Raw genomic sequence first — 22797 nt, 5'->3', positions numbered from 1 at the left:
AAATTACAGGCTCACACCTACAATTCGCACCTGTTCTAAGATTATTTCCAAACTCTAAACTTAGGGGGCTTTTTGTTTGTTTTATTTCGTTTTTTTTTTTTCAAACCGGTCACATATAGCTTTTGATGGGAGTTACCATGTAAGCAAACTGGGTCCTAAAGCGGTGGATTTTAAGGTCAGGGAACCGTCATTTCTTTTAGGCCCTCTTCAACCCCACCCGGGCCAGCCACTTGATTGACATCGGGCCATTGGGATCTCTGGGCTCCTGCCCTTCCAACTTTCCTGCTCAAATACACCCTTAAAGAATCTGGGGAAACTATGTACCCCTTACACATTTTAAAGTCAACAACTAACATTTTTAATCTTCAGTTTAAATACTGCAAAGGGTACACTTTCTGGGAAATTGTAAATACTTATATATTTAGAAAGTCACATCACTCTTTTAAATGTAGCGGATGGAATATAACACCATAGCCCTTTCATGTTCATTAACACCCTTTTAATAAGTGAACAAGTCCATTAGCCAGTCAGCAAATTTACCTCATTTATTTTTCTTTTTGGTTCCTTTTTCCATTTCATTTTCCCTATAGAGTTTGTTCCTAATGAAATATTGTTTGCATTGTATCACCTTTTTTGTATTTTAGTGTCTTTCTGGAAAGTCTTTTATTGTATATCTCTATAACGAAAATATGTACATATCAATAAATTGGAATTTATTTCCTGTGACCATAAGACTATTTTAAAAACCATTACTCTGCCCTGGGTTTATAAGTACAATTATTAAAAGATGCAATTGATCAAAACTACAAATATTGACAATGATTAAACAGAAAAGTAAACTTCTACTAAAAATTCATCTCTTCATGAGATGGAAAGGGCTGATTTTTATTTTCCATTGACTTCATTTGGTAGCTCCAGGAAGAGCACCCAGGTTCAGTTCAGGGTGGGCGAGAGAGCTCGGCCTTCCTCTGTCTAGTGAGAGAAGGGTCACTTGTTAATGGAGGCATGTGGGAAAGGAGAACACAGTTCTCAGGCAGATTCATTTTAGGAAGGGACACATATGCTTCTGGAAATTGATCCCCTTACAACTTAGTCCTGCCCACGTCCCTCTGGGAGAGTTTTCATGTTCAGCCAGAGGTATGCAAACCATAAGCTATTAAAGAGAGACTTAACTTGGTTTCTCGTTCTCCAAAATAGGGATCCCAGAATGGGAGAAATGTGGGTCTGAATGTCCTTGTAACTCTGAGAGTTGCATTTCTAACCCTCCACTGGCTGAGTTCCACATCCCTATGCATATGGGCAAGACAGGAACTCAGATGACTTCCAGATCTCTGTAGGTCCATGGCTGTTATGAGGGCATCTGAATGTTCAAAGTCCTGCTCATTGGCAAAGACGCAGCCTAGAGTCAAAATTAGAAAACATGGTTTTTTGTTTTTCCATTTCATGGAAGCACCATGGTCTCCTGGTAGTTCCCAGCTGGCAGCCACCAGGTAGCAGCAGAGAACACAGTGCTGCCAGCCCTGCCCGGAGAGTCCCCGGGGTGGGGAAGAGGCGGTGGGAGGTGAGAGGACTGAAGGTGAGGTAGGGGTGTTCACTTTGGCTGTCAGAGGAAAAAGAAGGGGGAGGAGGGGGCTAAATACCGATCTCAAGAGGGGACAGAAAATATTGAGAACAACACCTTCCAGGTTCAGAATAAAACAGAAGGAATGAGGAAAGGAATTAAGGAGTTAGGCTAAATTGGGGAGAATTCAAGGGAAATCAGAAGGGTAGAGATGGGCTTGAGGGCAGAGGCCCAGGATGCCTCTGGGGGATCCATTGTCTGTACTCCTCCTGGGGTGGGTCAAGATCTGGCTCCTCCTGAGATCCGTGGCCCACCTTAGAGGCAGGTGGGCCAGGGGTTTTCTGGAGGCTGGGGTCCTGCTGGCCAGGGGTCATCAGGCCGGGGAGGTTGAGGGGGATCAGTTCTAGGGGGTACAGGAGGCCAGACTCCAGATTCAGGCAGGTCTCTCCAGGGACGGCTGGGGCCTGGAGGTGGAAGGTCCTCAAAGAGAGGGGGTACCCCTGGCCAGGGGGTCACCAGGGATTGGGGGGCCCTGAGGCAATGTTGGGGGGCCCTCCTCCTCTGAGGGCTCTGTGGATGAGGGAGATGGATGGTCTCCGCTGCCTGAGATGCCTGTAGAGGAGGAAGGAGAAAGATAAGAGGTTGTGAGGATCCCCCCTCTCCCCATAGCTACAGACCCAGGGAGCATCACCTCTCTGCGATGGACCACAGCCTGAGCTGATCCCACAAACAAAACTCAAAAGTAACTCTCACACGTTCACAGAATACCCAAGTGATCTTAAAATGACAGGAAACGCCGTCCTGAACCACTGACTGGACCAACTTTAAACTGACAGGATCCCCTGCTCCCCCCACATAAGCTCCATCCAACCCTGGTTGGGACACCCCACTGGCAGGGCCGCTATATGTGTCTGCAGTCCCAAAGCTGTCTACACCCTGGCACCGCGTGGCACCCAGACCCCATCTCTACGATGACCTCCACGCCCTTAACACGGACCTCAGCTCTGATGAACACTCGCCCCACACCTGAATGCTGATCTAAATCGCCACATGCAGCTACACCCAAACCAGCAAAACATTTATTCTGCGCTAAAATGCACCTTCCCGCGTCACCTCCATCCCCTTAACTCTTCCCCTCATGTGAATTCCCAGGATCTCCCTATCCCTATGCACCCAGCTCACCCTTGCCTCATCTTTACTGTCCCCCATCACCCCAAATCACACTCCGGGCCTCTATTCCCAGCTCACCTCCGGCAAAACAGGCAAAGGACCAGGATCCCCAGGAGCTTCCAGTTGAGCATCTTGCCTGTCTCCTGGCCCCAAAGTCAGGGGTCGGCTGAGTCTGGGTGCTTGGGGACCCCAAGAGGCTTTATAGGGGAGGAGGGGGAAGAGGAGGCCAATCTCTGGGGAGGGACCGGCCCAGTCACACAAGGAATCACATCCGAACCTAACTGGTCAAACCCATCTGGAAGGCCGTGGCTAATGTGTAACCTCTGGTGGTGTCCCTCACTTTAGTCCCCCAGCTCAGGACCCAGCCACCCAGGCTTTATCGATGACCCAGACCTTGGTCACCCCACCATTGTTTTCATGTCCTCCTTCATACACACCCTGCAGCAACCCCTAATAACAGGGACTTCTACCTCTAGTCCCTCAAGGTCATTGGAAGCCAAGGAATGGGAGCAAACCACGCATGGGGAAGCAGTGTAATTACAGGGGCTGAGAGGCAGGATGCCGGGCAGGGGGTGGGCAATTGGGGGGAGGACAGGGGGTGTTCCCTTGAACAGCTGGGACACAGCTAGAACGCTCTCAGCTAGTACACCAAGCCTCCCCCACCCATCCCAGTGTGAACCCTCTCCTTGGGGCTCAGCCCTTCCTGGAACTTCCACTTCCCAGCATATGCCTTCTCCAGGCGTGAAGGGGGCCTCCCAAGCAGTGACATCTGAGAATTTCATCCAGGAGCCACCTGGGGTGACTGCAGGTGAAGGAGACAGTACGAGGACATCCTGATTCCTTCCTTCTCCGACCCCAGGGCTGGTTCCATCAGTCACACCCAGAGGCTCGGGAAGAAGTTGCCTCAGCTCCCCCTGGCATCTCAGCCTCTTTCTCCTCCCTCTGGAATCCTCCTCACTGCCCCTTGAGCCCCTCTCCGTGTCCTTGGTGTGAACTCTGTGCCCACCCCTTCTCTCCCCTCCTCCTTCAGTTGTCAGTCTGTCTGGTCTGAGTCGTTCAGAGATCCCCCTAGAACTTTTCCTCAGCAAGGACTCCTCTGCCTGGACGTCTCATGAGCCTCTCAGAAGTAACGTGTCCAAACTCACTTCCTCCCCGGGTTGTCCCCCACCGGGTCTGCTCCCCCGCAGTAAGGGACACCACTGTCCCTCGTGGCTCACTTTTGAGGACTTCATTCCTCTCTCTCCTCATCCCGTGGCCACACCCCAAACCCATCCTCCACAGCCAGCCAACAGATCTCTTAAAAATGTAAGTCAAGGGCTTCCCTGATGGCACAGTGGTTGAGAGTCCGCCTGCCAATGCGGGGGACACGGGTTCGTGCCCCGGTCCGGGAAGATCCCACATGCCGCGGAGAGGCTGGGCCCGTGAGCCAGGGCCGCTGAGCCTGCGCGTCCGGAGCCTGTGCTCCGCAGTGGGAGGGGCCACAGTGGTGAGAGGCCCGCGTACGGCAAAAAAAAAAAAAAAAAATGTAAGTCAAATCGTGTGGCTGTCCCCAGTTTTAAAAGTACTCTAAGGACTTTCTAGAGTAAAATCCAAGCTCCACCAGGCCTGGCCTCTCCCTGCAGCATCCTCCCTCGGGCTCCCTCCAGCCTCCCGCCTGCCCAGCCTGTGGCCGCCCTCATGCTCCTCCCAGGGGGCTGCACAGCCTGCGCCTCACCTCACCCCGGCCTCAGCACCACATCCCTCCGGAGAGAGGCCTTGCCTGTCCCCCCCATCTAATGCCGCCCCTCCCCACACAGCCAGTTTCTACCACATCACTGTCATTTCTTTCTTCTCTTCATAGTCATAGCACTTATTATTGTTTGAAACGGCTCATTTGTTCATGTAAGTACTTGCCCATCGTCTGTCTCTCCCACCGGACTGTAAGTGCCACGGGAGCAGGGACCCGCCCGTCAAGCCCACCACAGTGGCCCCCGGAGCAGGATGCTGCCTGGATCTGTGATTCCTGTCGAACATGTGAATGTTTTATCTGCTTCATTCCTGGCACTGATCACCTTCCAGAGGTAGTTTTAAAACAAAAGTTGAGAATAAAAAGAAACCTGGAGCTTCTCCAAAAACTTCCTGGGCAGCCTAGGAAAGGGGTTTCGAAAACGGAATCGTCTAGAGAAAGAGCTGTGTGGGGGACCACTTCTCATATTTCTCGGACAAGAGAGGCTGCAGGGAGAAAATTTCCTTATATTCCCAGAGAGAACTGTCCAAACAATGGCTCCTACTGCAGTCATCTTTATTGAGCCACGGGAGAATTCACAACATCTTGGCGGCTGTCCCCGAGGGCAGCTGGATGGGAAGGGAGCTGGGCTGGACGCCCTCCCCAACCCACTCCTCCTCCATCCTCATCCCTTCGGTCCTCGCAGCTGCTCAGAGGCAGACAGAAGAAGAGGTCTGGATGTCTCCTTCACAAATAGCTTCCTCTTTGGAAATGGCCTCACTCAGGCCCTGCAAGTCATCGAGCAGGACAGAAAGGGATCCTGGGAAAGAAGACCCCAAGGGACAGGAGATGGACAAGAGAAGGCTGTCACAGTCACGCCGCAGGATGTGAGGGTTATGAGGGAGAAGGCTCCTGGTCCAAGGCGGGCGTGAATAAGAGAGGCTGTGGGCCTCCAGGGGTCACAGAGAACAAGGCTCATGCATTGCAGAGTGCCTGGAGGAGAGATGCCTGAAGTCCCCCGCCATCTGTCCCTTACCTTTGATGGACTCCTTGGTGCATAGGGCCGCCGCTGGAGGTGCAGGCGCTGAAGACTCTGAGGGCCTGAGGCTGGACTCCACAGGTAACCCCTTATCCGACAGGGAAGGAAGAACTGCCAACAGTCGCTGCTGCTTGTAACGGGAGAGGAGACCCTCTTGCTGCAAGGTGGCCTGGGAAGGAGAGGGTTAAACGCCACCAAGCCCGGGCAGAGTCCCCTCCCCTTTCCACAGCTCTGCTCCCTGAGAAGAGTCCCTCCTCGGCCTCCTACCAGCATGAGGTTCTTGTCTCTCTCCAGCTCCTTCAGGCGCTGGGTCAGCCGCTGTCCCTCCTCCTTTCGGGCCTCATCCTGCAGGCGCCGCAGCTCCTGGTTCCGCTCCTTTTCCCGGGTGGCTTTGCGCTGGATCTGGCGCAGGGAGACCACTACGGGAAAGCCAGGCCACAGAGGGGACGGGTGTTGGGCAGCCTAGAGGCCATGAGGCACCGTGAAAACAAGCCTGGAAGGATGGGCAGGAACACTGGGTCCCAGCTCTGTGCCTCAGGTGAGCCACTGACACTTTGTGGCTTTCAGTCTTCCGTACAGAGGGGAGTCTGATGCTCTAGGAGCCTATGAATCTGCGAACCCAAAGTACCTCCCCCATCACTGACGCTTCCCAGAGTCCTGCAGGGGGAATCTGAATAGGGACTGGATATCAGATTTTGTGCAATTCATGTTCATTTTCTTCAAGTGTGACAATGGTATTGAGGTTACATAGGAAAATATCCTATTTGTGGGAGATGCAGCTGAACAGTCAGGATGTGTGCAACCTACTTTCAATAATTCCCCCCCAAATGTTTATATATCAATATGTGTGTATATACAGATAGATAGGAAATGTGACCAAAGGTTAGGAACCGCTGCCTCTAACCAGAGAAGGCATTTGAGCGTCCATTACCTGATTCTTTTAACTTGGCCAGGTGTCTGAAATGTTTCCCAATAAATAGTTGGGGGTAATCGTTGCTATGAGATGTCAGACTGCCTTTGCAGAGGGGGGTGACTGGGAGGGGCTGCAGGGGATCCAGGGCTGGTCAAGTGCTCTTGCTTGAGCTGGCTATATAGGGGTGTTTACCACCTGAGAATTCATCTTCCTTGATAACTTCATGACTCGCACACTTCAAAAAAGCTTTAAAAATAAAGTTTTTAAAATAACCTCATGCCTCAACACTTCCTTCTTCCTGAAAAGCCACGTCCACCCCAGCCAATCTCACCGGCCTTGGTGTGTTCCCTGCGAGCCTCGTTCAGTCTCCTTTCTGATTCTGAGAGCTGTTCCCGCAGTCGAGTCTCCACTTCGGCCACCTTCTCCTGCAGCGCTGGGGTGGAGGTGCACGTGGGGTGTCAGGCGAGCCTTGGTTCATGGTTCCCACCCCCGCCCCCACCACGGGTCTGCCCACGCCCCCTCCTGCACACCTTGCCCGTAGACCTCCTGCTGCTGGGTCAGCTCCTGCCGGAGACTGGCAGCCTCCGCCGTGCTCTCCTGCTGGCCCTGGCGAGCCGCCTCCAGCTGCAGCCCCAAACTGGCCAGGGACTCCTGGGTGCGCTGCAGCTCCTGTTCCAGCTGCTGGGCCACTTCGCTCAGCTTCTGCCGCTCCGCCTCCCCTGGGAAGGCGTGGTGCCCGCTCAGGCTTCTCCGTACCCTAGACCCCAGCTCTTCCCTCTTCCTCTTCATCCCCCAGACTCAGACTTTGGCCCCGGCTCAAGCTCGGTGACTTGAGGACCAGGTGTACCTTGCTCCCGGGCCCGGCCCACCTCCTGCTGGATGATGTGGGCGCTCAGCTGCAGTTCCGTGTCCAGACGGTTCCGTTCCTCCCGCAGCTGCTCCAACTCCAGGCTCATATCCGTGGCCGGTGGGGGTCGGGGGCAGCTGAGACAGGGAAGGGAAACAGAGATGGGGGGAATCACCCAGCTGCCTGACCCCTAAGCCCCCATCCTTCCTCCATCCTCGCTTTTTTGGGTCCCAGCAACCAACACCTTAAAGCCCCACTCCTGCCCCTGATCCACCTCAAAGTGGCCCAAACTTCACCTCTCCTGGCGCAGCTGAGCAAGGGCCAGTTTTCGAGCCATCAGGCCTGGGGAAGAAAAGGCAGAGAGCAACAGAGAGGTGAGTTTGTGGAGGAGAAGAGGGAAAACAGGAGATGCCTGGACTGGTAAGGAGGAGGCAGGAGGGTGGGTGTAGGATGAGAGAGCTGGTGGGGCAGCGGGAAGGGCAGGACGCATCTGGAAGTTGCCCTACCCACCCCGAATGGTGTGGACCTTGCGGACGGCATAGCTGACTCGGCTGCTGAGGCCGGGCAGCCGGGCTGCGGCCCGCGTCACCTCCGCCACAGCGCCCTGGAGCCAGGTCTCAAAGCTGGAGAAGACACACAAAGTCATGACCCTTCAACCCCAACTTATTTCCAAAAGGACTTGATCCCCTCTATCCTGTACTGCTATGTACGCGGGGAAAGCAGGGAAGGGGAAATCAGAGCAAGGGCAAGAGAAGCTGAAGCCACGAGTAGGGGCCCCAACTCTGTGCCCTGCCAGTCGTGAAAGAAAACTGAGAGCTTAAGCCCCTTAGTGATTGTCAAATAAAAATGATGCAGTTGCTCATAAAAAAAAGCACAGCTAGGGACTTCCCTGGAGGTCCAGTGGTTAAGTCTCCGTACTTCCACTGCGGGGGGTGTGGGTTTGATCCCTGGTCGGGGAACTAAGATCCCGCATGCTGTGTGGCCCAGACAAAAAAAAAAAAAAAAGGCGCAGCTATTTCTGGTCCCAAAACCTACATAAGCTTCTCATTTGCGTCCTTGCAATCAGTGTCTTTAAAAACAACCCTACGGTAAAAACAATAATCAGGTTCATGGGGTCACACCTTATCTGGACTCAGATGCCATCACAAAGTAAAGGGTTCAGTAACATTGATTCTATGGGGGCTAAAACAAGTGCCCTAAAGCAGGCTTATCTCTCGCTGATTCAGGCTTTTGCACCTCCGGCCTCCAGGTGCGTCTCCAGGTTTGGGGAGTCTCCTGCCGCCATGTGCCACGTTTGGGGTGTATGAACTTATGTGCATTCTGCTATGGAACAAAGCCCATAGCTTCCATCAGTTTGCCCCAAGAAGGCATTAAATGACTGTACATCTTTTCAAGCAATGTGCTAAGCTTATTTCTCACGGTCTGCCTTTTGATCACTATTAGGTATCAGAGATCAAAGTTATCCTCTCTAACAAGTCCCTGATACCAACAAAGGCCGGGTCCACATGCTTTATCAGCTGGCTGTGCCCAAAGCAGGATCCACGAGGCTCATGGAAGTTGAGAAGTCTAAACGGGCCCCCTGGGAGGCGGGCCTATGCAGCACCGAGGGGGAAAACAAGCGGACGACAAAGGCCGAAGGCTGTATCCCTAGCAGCACAGCAGAGATCACTTTTATCTGAAAACTGTTTGAGCGGGTGCTTCCAACACCTACTGTGGCTCTTATGAAAGCCTTTTCCTGACAGGATCTCCAAGCCACCAAGAGACTAACAAACCTGGCAACAATCCGAGCTTGGGTTGTTTTAGGCCACGTGGACTTTTTGGCAATAAATCATTAGCAAGGACCATTTCAGTAAAGTCCTGGTATCAAAGTAAAACCCTGTCCACACTGTATCTTTCTGTCTTCCTGGAGGTAGGAGGCACATGCAATGGATTGAATCTGGGCAGTAGTTCATCATAACTAGTCTCTCTAATGCCATGCACGCCTGAAATTTTTCATGAAAAATTTTTTTTTTGGTTAAATTAGTCCTCAAGGTACAAATCCAACAGAAAGGGATGGTAGGCAAGGACCCACCCTGCATCACAATTTTTCTAAGCCAAAACTGTTGTGTGATCCATCTACAAGAGCCTCATGGTAAAAGTGAACATTTACAGAATGCAGACAGTAAGCCAGGCGCTGTGCTGAGAGCTCTCCTCAGACCGCCTCCGTGTCCCCATGTTCAAAGCCGAGGAGGGATTGTTACCTGTGCAAAGAAACCTGTGCTTCTCCTTAGAGGTCTTTCTAAAGGTTATCTAACAACAGCTGTGAAGGAAACACCTAGGAAGTTGGTATGAGAGACAGGCTTGCAATTGATTAAAAAGGAAACTGGCAGGGAGGGGGAAGGGTAAGCTGGGATGAAGTGAGAGAGTGGCATGGACCTATATATACTACCAAATGTAAAATAGATAGCTAGTGGGAAGCAGCCGCATAGCACAGGGAGATAAGCTTCGTGCTTTGTGACCACCTAGAGGGGTGGGATAGGAAGGGTGGGAGGGAGACGCAAGAGGGAAGAGATATGGGGATATATGTATATGTATAGCTGATTCACTGTGTTATATAGCAGAAACTAACACACCATTGTAAAGCAATTATACTCCAAAAAAGATGTTAAAAAATAAACAAATAAATAAATAAAGGGGGGGGAAGGAAACTGCAATAAAGCGAGTCACACGAATTTTCTGGGTTCCCAGTGCATATAAAAGTTACGTTTATGCTATACTGTAGTCCATTAAGTGTGCAATAGCATTACGTCTGAAAAAACAACTAAACATTTTAAAATAGCATTAATTTTAAAACAATGCTGTTGGGAAAAAAATGGCACCAATAGACTTGCTCGACACAGAGTTGCCACAAACCTTCGATTTGTAGCAGCATCTGTGAAGTTAATAAAGCAAAGTACAATAAAAAGAGGTATACCTGTGGGTGTGCAGCTTTAAAAGAGATAGATTAAATTTTTTTCAACTCAACAGGGCATGCCTGCAAAATTTGAAAGAAAGAAAGAGAGAGAGAGGGAGGGAGGGAGGGAGGGAGAGAGAGAGAAAGAGAGAAAGAGAGAAAGAAAGAGAGAAAGGAGGGAAGAAAGAAAGATCAAGTGTCCACATTCCCCATCCTCGAACAGTTCTGAAGGTGGAGACCCTCCTAGGTGCTCTATTTAGCTCAAGCCATTACTAACTGCAAGAGGAAGTTAGTAATACCTCATCTCCAGCCAAACACGCAGTGGGTGGGAGTCATAACAAGTGACCCTGCTGTGAATATGGAGGGGGGTTGCCCCAGGAAAAAACAAACACAAAGATTTTACAGGGCTACATACCTCCAGCCCTGCATCCTCCACACTGCCAGCTTTCTAGCCCCTCTTGCCTGAGGCTCTTAAACTCCAAGATGCCCAGGAAGCTGTCGAAGCAGAAATGCTACTCCACCCACCCTGCAGCCCAGATACCTGCTGACAGCGTTCGCCACAAGCTTCAGCTGCTCTTCTGCTGTGGCTGTCTGCTGCTGCTCCCGGCGCCGGGCCTCCTGAGTGCGGCTCAGCTCTGTCTGCAGGGCCTAGGAAGGATATGGTAAAGATGGTCCCCTGAGGACTTCCCTGGCGGTCCAGTGGTTAAGACTGCTCGCTTCCACTGCAGGGGGCACAGGTCTGATCCCTGGTTCGGGGAATTAAGATCCCGCATGCCACGTGGTACAGCCAAAACAAAAGTGTCCCCCTCCCTGGGGTTTCCCTGCCCTCCCTCAGCCTCTGCCCGTCTCAGACACTGACCTTGGCACCCATCCGCTCTACCTCCACCTCTGCAGCTTTGTCCTGCAGGGAGCGCTGCAGGATGGCCTGCTCCTGGCACTGGGTTTTGACTCCTTCCTGGAGCTCGGCCACCTGGGGGAGGAGAGGAGGCAGGTCTAGAGCCAAAGCTGTAGGGGAGGTGCTGGGAAGGAAGGGGCAGGTGCAGGGGTCTCTGAAAGAAGGCCACACATGGAGACAGTAAGCCCGGGTTCCTAAGAATGGAGTCTGGGTCCAGGTTTCCTTCCAGAAGCATGTTCCCCGTGCCCACACCTTAAGGAACTACCCTGTGACCAACCCACCAGGACCCGTGGCCAGCCTCTGCCCGTGGCACCCACCCATCCTTGGACACTGTCACCTTCTGGGGGAGGCCGGCCCACCTCACCAAATGTAAGCCTCATGAGAGCAGGTCCTTGTCAGCCTTTGCTCAGGGCTGTGCTGCCAGCATGTGGGAACCACCCAAGTATTTGGTGAATAAATGCCACCCCTCCTGTAAGGAGCAGAGAGCTGGGGGAGAGCATGGGGAGAAGGAGGGTGCCAGGTGACCTGTCCCTTCAGCTGCCCCACGCGGTCTCTGTGCTCCAGCTCCTGGGCCTTCAGCTGCACCATGAGGGCAAACACCTTCTCCCGCCAGCGCTTCAGTAGGGACTGGCGCTTCTTGGTGCACTCGGGCTCCAGGCAGTCTGAAGGCTGAACCTGAGGGTGGAGGAAGTGGGGACAGTGTGGGCTCCTGGGGGTGCAGAGGAAGGAGGTGGGTTTTACTTCTTCTGTCCTGCCCAGGCATCAGGAGCCAGAGCAAGAAGAGGCGTTCAGGGGAAGAAAGACGCGGGCAGGTTCTAGGAGCAGCACCCCAACCCCTCCCATGCACAGGGGGCACCCGGGGGTGAGGGGCCTGGGCCAGGGGCCTACCCTCCGGGCCAGCTCCTCCTCCTGCATGCAGAGGATGTGCGTGAGGCTCTGCACGCGCACCTGCAGCAGCTCCGTGGTGGTGTGCAGGCCGGCCCGGTCCTCCCGCAGGTGCTTCGGGCGGGGTCGGGGGAGAGAGAGAGAGAGGACAGCTACCTCTTGCCAGGTCTCCCAGTGGCCCTCGGGCGGCGGCCAGTCTGTGTGCCCCTTGACAGCACTGCCTTCTCTCCCAGGGACTGTGCTCTTCTCCAGGGCCCCCTCGCCCAGGACCTGAGCCCTCACGTCCCACCCCATGCCCAGCACTCTCTCACCTGCACGGTTTCTAGAAGCTCCTGTCGCTCTGATTCCCACATCTGACTGTGGACCTCGGGAGGGACCTGCTCCCCCACGTACCTCCTTAGGTTCTCAACCAAGGTCACCTGAGCCTCCAAATCCTCTTGGGTCTTGCTAGGGTTGGGGTGGGAACAGGGTAGCCATCGGGGGGCACCCTGGAGACCCAGCCCACCCACCAACCCACCGAATGCCAGACCAACTGCCCTTCGGTCGCCCACCCGCCCACTCACCTCAGCTGCTTCCGCAGCAGCTCGGCCTCCCTCTGGGCCGCAGCCAGCTCTTCGGCTTCTCCTGACCTCCTGGTTTCCAGAGTACTCAGAGACTTCTCCAGGCCCCCAGCTTTGCTAGTCAAACTGGAAAGAGCCTCCCGGTGAGCCTGTGTCAGGGAGGAGAGCTGTGGAGAGAAGGGAGGGCTCAGCAGGGGCCAGCTCGCCCACACCTGGACCTTCCAAATCCGCCCTCTGCTTTGGCCCTGCCCTTCACTCCCACTTTCTGTGACCTTGGACAAGCACCCAAGAAATCGCCCAACTGTGCACAGCAAAACGGAGACCATCCTTGGTGCCTCACTCCCCACCACCCTCCAACCCACCAGCAGCTCCTGTCAGGTCTCCCACCAAAACATTGTCACTTCTCTCCACATCCAGTGCCACCGACCTGAGGCAACCCACCCTCATCTCTGGCCTGGACAATGGCAACCATCTCCTGACCGGTCTTAGAAGCCTCCAGTGGCTTACCACAGCGTTCAGACCGGCTTCCTCCCTGGGCCTGTGAAACCTGTCGTGTCTTGGCCTCTGCCTGCTTCTCTGAGCTCTGTCCTGTTTCTCCCACTGCCCACTCTGCTCCAGCCACAGTGCTCTCCCACCGTCCCCCCAACAAGTCTGCTCTTTCCCACCTCAGAGTCTACCTGGAGGCTTGGCTTCCCCCAGCTCCTCAGATCTCAGTGATGCCGCCTCGTGGGGAAGGCCTCCCCAGACCGCTAATCCTTACCCAGCACCTGTGCTGTCCTATCACCTGTTCGTGCCCTTCCTGCACTTCTTATCATTATGAAATGATCCTGCTTCTGCACGTGCTTACTGTCTGCTTCCCCCCATCCAGAAGGAAGCCCTAGGAAGGCAGGGAGCTTGTCCTTTTCTCACAGCACCACCAACAGTGGTTAAGGGTGTCAGATACGCTGAAAGAGTCACGGTTCGGCTGGTGAAGGAGGGGAAGTGGCTGCCCTCACTTCCGGTCTGCCCGCCTCTAGCCCTATCTCTATACCATAGTCACTGTGAGCTTTTTGAACACGAATCACAAAACTGGTCCTTTTACATATAAAATATAAATCTGATCATGTCATTTCCCTGTTAAAACCTTTCAGCGGTTACCCATTGCTCTTGAGGTAAAGTATAAAGTTGAACAGGCCCAAGGCCTCACACTCCACCCCAACACCCAGAGCCCCTCTCATCGCCTGCACTCAGGCCCCTCTGGCCTCCTTCCGTTCACATCTACTTGCAGCCAAGTGTCACACCAGCCCCCATCACCTCCCCACATGCCTGCCCACCAGCCAACACCTATTTATTTATTTATTTATTTATAGCTGTATTGGGTCTTCGTTGCCGTGTACGGGTCCCCTCCAGCTGCGGCCAGCGGGGGCCACTCCTCGCCACCGCACACGGGCCTCTCATTGCGGTGGCCCCTCCCACTGCAGAGCATGGACTCTAGGCACATGGGCCTCAGCAGTTGTGGCTCGCGGGCTCCAGAGCGAAGGCTCAGTAGCTGTGGCGCATGGGCCCAGCTGCTCCGCGGCATGTGGGATCCTCCCAGACCAGGGCTCAAACCCATGTCCCCTGCACTGGCAGACGGACTCCCAACCACTGCGGCACCGCCAATTCCTATTTAACACAAATGTCAACTTCTTATCATTAAGCATCTTTCATGAAACTAAAGGCTCTTTATATTTTTCTTTGAATGATCTCCTCTGTCCATTTTCTGCCTGGACTGCTGTCTTTCTCTTCTTGATTTCTAGGCACACGTTATATAGTAGGGATATTAGCTTTTTCTTGTGATATGACCTGGAAATATTCTTCTATAGTTTATCACCCTTTAATTTTACTTTTATTTTGTCATTCCTAAGTTTGGTATTATAAAGTCAATATATCAATCTTTTCTTTAATGGCTCTGGATTTTGATTCACAGGTAGAAAGGTTTCCCCATTCCCAGGTTATAAAGGAATTCACCCATATTTTCTTCCAATATCTTTATGGTTTCATTTCCTAACACGTCAACTGGTTAGGGTGGCCTTCCCAAACCCCCAGACCAGTCAGGGCTCCTTTGTCCTTCTCCTTCATGGCTCTTTTCCCAATTGCAATTAATTAATTAGAATTAAATTACGCATTGAATGTGTGTATCCCCCACTAGGCTGTCAGCTCCACCCACAAGGGCAGACAGTTGTCTGATTTGCTCACCCCAGTGTCCAGGCTCTTGTCTCAGGGATGGCAAAGAGTAAGCACGGATAAATGCTTGCTGACTGCATAATCGCCCCTTCCCAGTCCACCTTAGGACCCCACTCCCACCTCCCTCACTCTCCCTCCCACAGTGTTCCCAGATGAACTGGGTACCTGGAGTAAAGTAGAAAGACAAACTACTTCCTACTGGAAGAGGAAGAGGGCTTCAAGTGGTGGGAGGTCTCCTGAGTCCTGGCGGAAAAGGGCAATCTGAATAAGACCAACACATCCAAGTTCTCCCTCTTTCCAGGTCACCTGTTTCTTTCACCTTCAGCAAACATCCATCACCCTTTTCTGCAACGCCTGCTCTTTGCTGGGGAGCTCCTGCCCAGCTCACCACTGTGCAGCTGAACCCTTACCAGGCCCACATTCACCTGCTCTTGGTGCAGCCTCCGAACGTCCTCCAGCTCCCGCTGGCTCCCTTCTTCCAGGTTCTTCCGGACAACCTCGGCCCCAGCCAGGGCAGCACGCAGGCCCTCGGCCTCAGCACGGCCAGCCTTCTCTGCCCGTGCCAGTGCCTCCAGCTCCACGGCCTGGGCCTCCAGCCTCATCTTCTGCTGCAGCGAGGTCTCCCGCAGCACCCGGACCTCCTCCTCGAGCCGCCGCAGCTCTCGCAGCTGCCGAGAGATCAGCTCAGCCTGCTGGCTCAGGGCCTGCGACCCCGCCAGCTCCACGGACCTTCAAAGACAGGTTAGCACAGGTGAGACCTGTCTCTGGTGCTGGGAGGGTGGCCAAGGCATAAATGGAGACAGGAGGAGCAGAGGATCCCTCTGCTCCCATATGGGGAGATGGCAGGGGATGAAGCTGGGCCATGGGAATCTCTGCACTTCCGTCACCATCATCATTGACAACAGTCCTACTAAGCATATCTGGGCCCACAGGACCTAAAGGCTGAGTTCATGGAACATGACCTCTCTCGAGGACAATATACAGGCAGATGTGTTCAACATCAGATGTGCACATCGTTAGGCCACACGTTCTGAACTGGAGAAGCTGGAAGGACACTCAGAGATTTCTGAATTCGGATTTAAGGGCAAGGAAAAGTTTGATGGAGGTGGAGAGAGAGGTCATGGCAACGAGTATCAATATGGTGAGTCCAGGCACTAGTTAAAATCATTTACTGAGTGTTAGGTACACCACATGAGAAGTCTGAGAGTGCAGTACCTCAATAAATTGCATAGTCCCAACCGTTGGAGAGCACAGTCTACTGGCGTCACATAAAGTTGAAACCAGCTTATAACATGGCTCTTGACACAGCTCCCTCACTGAGGCCCAGAACCACAGCATTTTCTTTTTTTTAATTTTAATTTTTTTTGGCCACACCATGCAGCTTGCAGGATCTTAGCTCCCTGACCAGGGGCTGAACCTGTGCCCTTGGCAGTGAAAGCAGAGTCCTAACCACTCGACCGCCAGGGAATTCCCCAACACCTTTTTTAAGTGGCAGAGATCTGTAGCCTAGAGAAATGAGGTGACTGGCCAAAGGACCCCTAGCTGGTAGCCAAATTAGTCACAAAGAGTCTCTGTCTCCTGACACTCACTCCAATGCTCCCCTTTCGTCATTATGCTCCTTTCCCCTTGATGGGGTCCAAGGTAGACTCACATGCTATCCACTCAAGAACAAAATGGCAGGATGATGTTCCAGTACATTTGGGAAAAGACACACATGAAACAACAAGAATAAGAACTTTCACAGACAACAAATTGACGATGGCATGGTCAGCTCCATCAGAATGAATCTATACTACCACAGCACACGGTCTGTACTCCCAGCCCGTACTTCTTCAGCCTGCCTTATACTACACTTAATACAATCAGCCGTGGGTCAACCTATCTCTTCCTTTAGGATTTAAAATTCTTTGATAGGGGCTTCCCTAGTGGCGCAGTGGTTAAGAATCCACCTGCTAAGGCAGGGGACGTGGGTTCGAGCCCTGCTCCAGGAAGATCCCACATGCCGCGGAGCAACTAAGCCCGTGTGCCACAACTACTGAGCCTGCGCTCTAGAGCCCACGAGCCACAACTACTGAGCCCGCGCACCTACAGCCCGTGCTCCGCAAGAGAAGCCACTGCAATGAGAAGCCCACACACCGTGACAAAGAGTAGCCCCCATTCACTGCAACTAGAGAAAGCCTGTGCGCAACAACAAAGGCCAACACAGTCAAAAACAAAATAAATAAATAGATAAATTCGCTAAAAAAAAATTATCAAAAATAAAATAAAATTCCTTGATATCAGGATCTCTCTTACTTATTTTTGTTATCCTTGTCCCTAGCATCTAGCACACGCTATTATTTATGCATTGTAGGCAACAACAACTGCTTATATAAAAATGAATAAATTATGGAACTAAGGGCTGAAATAGGGTAAGGAATCTATTTCAGGGAAGAAGCACCACTGGCAAGCAAGCCCAAGAAAACAGCAACATTAGATCTGTACCTGCCTCTCCACCCTGGCTCCTGCCCTTTGCCAGAAACTTCCTGTCCCCACATGGTCACTTGAGGTCTCTGGTTATCTGGCCGCCTCTCTAAGACATCTTGATGGGCTGGGGGCTGAACCAGGGGAATGTCTGAGACCCACCTGGGAGCCATTCTTGGCAGAGTTGGAAGGGGCCGAACTTGGAAGTGGGATGGGGGAATCAGCCCAGTGGAACCTGAAGAATCATAAGGACAAAGATGGTCAGTTTCCCAGGGAGACATAATCACCAGCCCCCTTGTCAGGTCCCACTGACCTGAAGGTCGAAACATTTCCACATTATTTGAAGTCTCTAGAGTCTGTGTCCAGCCATCTATGCTCCCCTGGACAATAGGAGAAACAAGGACACTCCAATTCAATTTTCAGGCCACCTTCCAAAGAGAGAGCCCCTACAATAACAAAGTCATAATCCTTAAATAACAGCCAGGTCCATCTGACTCTTAGCTCCTCTTATCCTACTTCCCAAAAGAAGTAGGAAATGCCCGAAGATCACTTGCTTGTCTCAATCTGGTTCCTGATAGGACTGTGGCAACAGCCATGAGATGGAGAGAATTTACTGAGACAGGCTGAGAGAGGCTCTGGTTTTACTCATACTTTTAGAATTCTGGACAGTGCCTTTACCGTCCTCCTTAAGTTTCTACAGTCTCTGCCTTCCCCGGACGGAGGTGAGAAAGGACGTATGCAGTACAGAGGCTGTGAGCCCAATCTCCAGAGTTCTCTCCATGGCTCACCAAGGCCTTGGGGAAGCCCATCCAGACACCACCAAGCCATGACTCCTGGGTCCTTCCCTATCAAAGCACTGGCCCAATGCCTGGCCCCTGATGAATGTGGCCACATGTAGGGCAGGACGCCTACCCAGGACCCCCGGGGAATCCAGGCGGCCTAGACCCCTTGGCAGAAAAGCCAGCTTCCTGACGTCGCATCCAAACCCTTCCAGCAACCTTCCTCTCAGTTTCTCTCTATTGCCTCCTCAGCTTCCATCCCTGTCGCCCACCCACCTCTCCAGAGTCCTAGAGCAGAGAGAGGGGTCTTTAAGATCTCCCCACCCTGCCACCCGAATTCATCTATTTTTCCCCCAATCTGGGATTCCTATCCCTCCCTACAACCTAATTTGCTTTCATCCTGAAGAAATTATTCTGGCCCCTCACTCTCTCATCTTCCAATAGCCTGCTCTCCCTTCCTCCTCTCCCCCAGATATGAGTCTTCGCCCTGCTGGACGCTGAGCTCTAAGGCTGTTCGGACCACCTCATTTGTTCCTTTACCCTGCCCTTGCACCCCTCCACCCTATGGATCCCTGAACCCACCCCCGTACCCCCTCTCAGCCCCTTCCCGCCCCCAACCGACTCCTCCCGAAGGCCCCTTACCCGGCGCGAGAGACCCCCCCCCACCAGCCCTTTGGCCACACCCCCTATACCTAGCTCCCGGGCGCGGCCTCGACCCCTGACAGCGCCTGCGCAAAGCGGGCAGGTTGGCGGGACGCTCTAAAACCTACAAGGCTACCACCCCGGAAGGAGGAGAAGAGGTGCACGCAGGCGCAGTAGTGTCTAAAGCCTGGCCCAATTAAGGCGTTGGGGGCACCTCCGAGCCCTGGCAGCTCCGCCCAACTCCGGGAACCCGGGAAAACTTGTGAACTAATCAGAAAAAGCGGAAGGCGGGAGATCGGGGACTCTCCCAGCTCGTCGCCCAATGGAAAGGAGGAGGGCAAACGAAATGGCCAATAAGAAACGGCAAGGGGGGCGGGCTCGCTCGGCGGGAGGTTCGGACCCGGGAATTCCGAAGGCGGGGTCGGCGCTGCCCGCGCGCGGAGGCCGCGCCCCTCCTGGCCCTGGTTTCCTCGCTGTCAAACAGCCGCAGGAGCACCAACCCCGGCCGAGCTGGCACTGCCTGGAGAGGGGACCATTCCGAGACTGCACCGCGCGGTAGATACGAACCTGGGCTGGGGCGGGGAGGGAAAAGGCTGGGTTTGCCTTGCATCATCCCGGGAGCCCTTACTTCTGTTTTTATCCCACCGGAGGAGTCGGTAAGCAAGGGTTTAGATCCACTTTACTGGAGAACGTTAGAGACCCGTTTGCACTGCCTTTTGAGGGGTGACAGTGGATACACTTCCCACTGGGGTTCAAGCCAACTAGTTTTGAGTGAGGGATTGGCCAGAAGAGTGAGGCGTGGGCTAGCAGGTGGGTTACTCTATTTGGATCAGCAGGTTTTACAGGAAGAAGCTTCTCTTCTCCAAATTACAGAGGTGACAAGTTAATATCACACAGAAGCAGTCCCTACCCTCACCCCCACACCTACAGTTCGAATTTCCCTAGAAGCTGCCTAATGTATTGTTGCCTTGCACAGATCGAAGGCTCCTGGAATACTTAGCAGCCTGAGGATTCGATTCAGCTTCGTACCACAAGACGCCTTCATTTTTGCACTACACTGGGACCTTCACCAAACTTTTCAGTTGCAAAGCTGCTGACAGACAATTTTGCATCGCGTCCTAGGCTCCTTGCACTCTGAATTTGCCCTACTCAGGGAGTGTGCTCAAAGTTGAAATTGCACAGAGGACAGCTCAAGTTTGCATCAGACGGAAAGTGAACTTAGGCCAGATGTGCATGGCCCAGTGAGTGGGAAAGGTGATGGATTCCTAAAGTGGAAGAGGTGGTTTGGAGGGGGCACCGCCCATGCTGCCTTGCTTCCAGCTGCTGCGCATAGGGGGCGGCAAGGGTGGCGATCTCTACACCTTCCACCCCCCAAGTGGGGCTGGCTGCACCTACCGCTTGGGCTGCAGGGCCGATCTCTGTGATGTGGCCCTGCGGCCCCAGCAGGAGCCCGGCTTCATCTCTGGAGTCCATGCGGAGCTGCATGCTGAACGCCGGGGTGACAACTGGAGTGTCAGCCTGGAGAACCATAGCAGCCAAGGTGAGGAGTGAGCAGAGCAGCCTTATGCCTGGGCAGTTGCAGTTCTGGGCTGGAATGACCGAGTCTCCACAGGGACTCTGCCTGCCTCCCAAACTCGCCATCAGTTTGGATGGATGGTTGTCATCCAGACCTGTCTTCCCACCAGAAATGTGCAGTGTCAGATATTGTGGGGCTGACCCTGTTTAGCTCTTAGAGGGGCTGGGAGGTAGATCCAGGGCCTGCAGTACCAGTGGGGTTGTTCTGGGGCCACTGGGGGACAAGCTCAGACTTGACTTAAGTTTCCAGATTTGTTTAGGCACCTTGTCCTTGGCTTAGGGCAGTTATATGTTGAATTATGTCTTAATGATCTGGACATGTGTCTTACTCCCTGACTTGGAGGCAGTTAAGTCAGCCTCAGAAGGCCTGGGTTCCCATCTCAGTGCTGCTACTGGCACCTGGCAGTATCACTCAGGCCTGTCACTTCACCTTTTTAGATCTTAGTTTCCTCTTAGGTAGAATGTAAATCTTTGTAAGGTCCGTTTTTGGGGAGTGCTGTGGGGATTGGATATAGTGGCCAACATTCATTTAGTGCTTACTATTATGAGACAAGAACATTTTAAGGGCATTAAATGTAGGTGAGCACAAATACCCCACTTTACAGACAAGGAAAATGAGGCATAAAGAAGCTAACTTGTCCAGGGTCACATGACTGGTAAGTGGTGGAGCTTGGATTTGAACCCAATCTGAGCTATGCTGATTAGTACTAAGTTGGAACTGAGTGAAAGTGGGCATCTCTGAGAATTGGACCTCAGTGAATTGAGGGAAGGAGTTCATTCCCTCCATGTGCCCTGGGAGAGGGCATAAGAAAAATAAACTCATTCCCAACTCACAAGGAGTTTCATATCTGATGTCACCTGCTGAGAGATTTAGAATGTGAGAATTTGATGACAGGTGTCATGTTCTTCCTCATGTTCCCCAGAAAACCAGACAGGACCAGATTTCTCCACTTCTGACCTGTCATTTGTTTTTGTCGTTCTCTGTATTTGTCTGGTGCCCCACAATCAACAGGGACTTTGGTCAATAATGTCCGACTCCCAAGGGGTCACAGGCTGGAGTTGAGTGATGGTGACCTTCTGACCTTTGGCCCTGAAGGGCCCCCAGAAACCAGCCCCTCAGAGTTCTACTTGTTTCAGCAAGTCCGAGTCAAACCTCAAGATTTTGCTGCCATTACTACCCCACGGTCTAGGGGAGAAGAGGGAACCGGGGTTGGTTTCCGGCCCATGCTGCCCTCCCAGGGGGCTCCACAGCGCCCCCTCAGCACCCTCTCCCCTGCCCCCAAAGCCACGCTGATCCTCAACTCCATTGGCAGCCTCAGCAAGCTCCACTCCCAGCCCCTCACCTTCTCACGGAGTGGGGGTGGGCCACAGAGCCTGCCTGTTCCCACTCCAGCTGGGGAAGTGGGGACAACCCCTTCTGTCCCACCCCCAAGAAACCGGAGGAAATCAGCTCACCGCGTGCTGGCGGAACTGGATGATGAGAGAGAGGCTCCCAAGAGCCCCCCACCAGTCCTTATGGAGCCCAGGAAGAAACTCCGTGTAGAGAAAACCCCACCGACACCCAGTGGGTAAGTGGAGAGAACTTTGTGTCGTTATTTCTCTGCCTTTGGATTCTTTTAGAGCCCTAGGCTGGGAGGTAGCTCTCTGCTTGGGGGATGGGGATGGGAGATGGAACAGAGGTTGGAATGACAAGACCTGGGTTAGTTCTTCTAACCAGATTCACCTTTAGTCTAGTGAATCTATATAGGTTCACTCTGCAGTTATCCAGGGGAAAGTTCTAGGCTTCTGCAGGTTTCCAGTGACCCTGGTTTTTGTGTCACTTTCTTCAGAAATCGACGTGGGCGTCATCGGAAACACCCAGTGAGCAACCCCAGGGCTCCCCCTGCAGTTGGGGGCGGGGAGCACTGTGCAGCCCCTTGTTGCTGCCTACCCCAAGAAGAGACAGTAGCCTGGGTTCAGTGTGATGGTTGTGACATCTGGTTCCATGTGGCCTGTGTTGGTTGCAGCATCCAGGCTGCCAGGGAGGCCGACTTCCAGTGCCCAGGCTGTCGTGTAGGCATCCAGACCTAAGGCCCACCACCAAAGCACCAGAGGACAGAGCTGGCACCTCCAGGACATGGGTGGACACTGGGGTGCCAATGGGTCCTAAGAGATGCCCTCTTCTTCCCTTGCCTCTCTAGGAGGGAATAACTACAGGGGATGGGGCCATTCCTATGGATTATCAGTTCAAGGCCTGGAGCGGGCCCTCATGGCCAAGGTAACAGAAGAGATGGCTTCCTGCCAAAGATATTGCTGCCTCCAGGAAGTTGCCAGTGAGCTGGAAATTCCCGCTTGTCACAAGCTGTAGGTCCTTGTTGTCATGGACACTAGAATGTCTGGTCAAGAGAACCCATCAATTGCAGAGGTCATGCCTGGGAAGTTATAAGCCTCAGACTTGAACAAGCAAGTTCTAAATGTTCTTGATGGCATCGCCTAAGGCATCTCTGGGAAAACCTAGGGCACAGCCCCCAAACTCCCTTACATTGTGGGCAGTCCTGCCGCTGATCCCCATGACTGTGACCTGACTTTTCAGAGCTTTGCTTCCGTTTCCAAATAAAGAATGAGCAGCTTCATATACTCCAAGGTA

The 22797-nt window shown here is 53.0% G+C and overlaps 3 protein-coding genes across 5 annotated transcripts; 1 reads left to right on the top strand and 2 right to left on the bottom strand.

Moving 5' to 3' along the window:
* Positions 1–1413: 1413 nt before the first annotated feature.
* On the bottom strand, positions 1414–5601 carry PSORS1C2 (psoriasis susceptibility 1 candidate 2). The gene is given in 5 exon segments (XM_033417994.2): positions 1414–1890; positions 1892–2071; positions 2073–2173; positions 2810–2928; positions 5473–5601. Coding segments are annotated over 5 exon segments (555 nt in total). The 5' UTR covers positions 5496–5601; the 3' UTR covers positions 1414–1758.
* CCHCR1 (coiled-coil alpha-helical rod protein 1) lies at positions 4996–18178 on the bottom strand. Its single transcript, XM_012539407.3, has 18 exons — positions 17854–18178; positions 17489–17555; positions 17197–17410; positions 15138–15441; positions 12511–12674; positions 12259–12394; positions 11951–12061; positions 11588–11737; positions 11027–11137; positions 10709–10815; positions 7746–7858; positions 7532–7577; positions 7236–7372; positions 6919–7107; positions 6720–6821; positions 5743–5894; positions 5473–5644; positions 4996–5256 (listed from the first exon to the last, which is right to left on the bottom strand). Exons 1-18 carry the CDS (start codon positions 18067–18069, stop codon positions 5147–5149), a joined length of 2601 nt encoding a protein of 866 aa, XP_012394861.1. The 5' UTR covers positions 18070–18178; the 3' UTR covers positions 4996–5146.
* An 834-nt stretch (positions 18179–19012) lies between these two features.
* TCF19 (transcription factor 19) lies at positions 19013–22797 on the top strand. Of its 3 annotated transcripts, XM_033417916.2 has the most exons (5): positions 19013–19151; positions 19573–20136; positions 21184–21739; positions 22001–22031; positions 22352–22797. In XM_033417916.2, the coding sequence occupies exons 2-5, from the start codon at positions 19899–19901 to the stop codon at positions 22430–22432; spliced, it is 906 nt and encodes a 301-aa protein (XP_033273807.1). In that variant the 5' UTR covers positions 19013–19151; positions 19573–19898; the 3' UTR covers positions 22433–22797. The 3 variants fall into 3 exon arrangements, with proteins under 3 accessions (XP_033273807.1, XP_004286671.1, XP_033273806.1); XM_004286623.3 differs by having other exon boundaries at positions 22001–22797; XM_033417915.2 differs by lacking the exon at positions 19013–19151 and adding an exon at positions 19170–19252 and having other exon boundaries at positions 22001–22797.

This window comes from Orcinus orca, chromosome 10 (genome assembly GCF_937001465.1).
Source record: "Orcinus orca chromosome 10, mOrcOrc1.1, whole genome shotgun sequence".
NCBI classification, from domain to species: Eukaryota; Metazoa; Chordata; class Mammalia; order Artiodactyla; family Delphinidae; genus Orcinus; species Orcinus orca.
The sequence above is the reverse complement of the archived record's forward strand: the minus strand, read 5'-3'. Positions and strand labels throughout refer to the sequence as shown.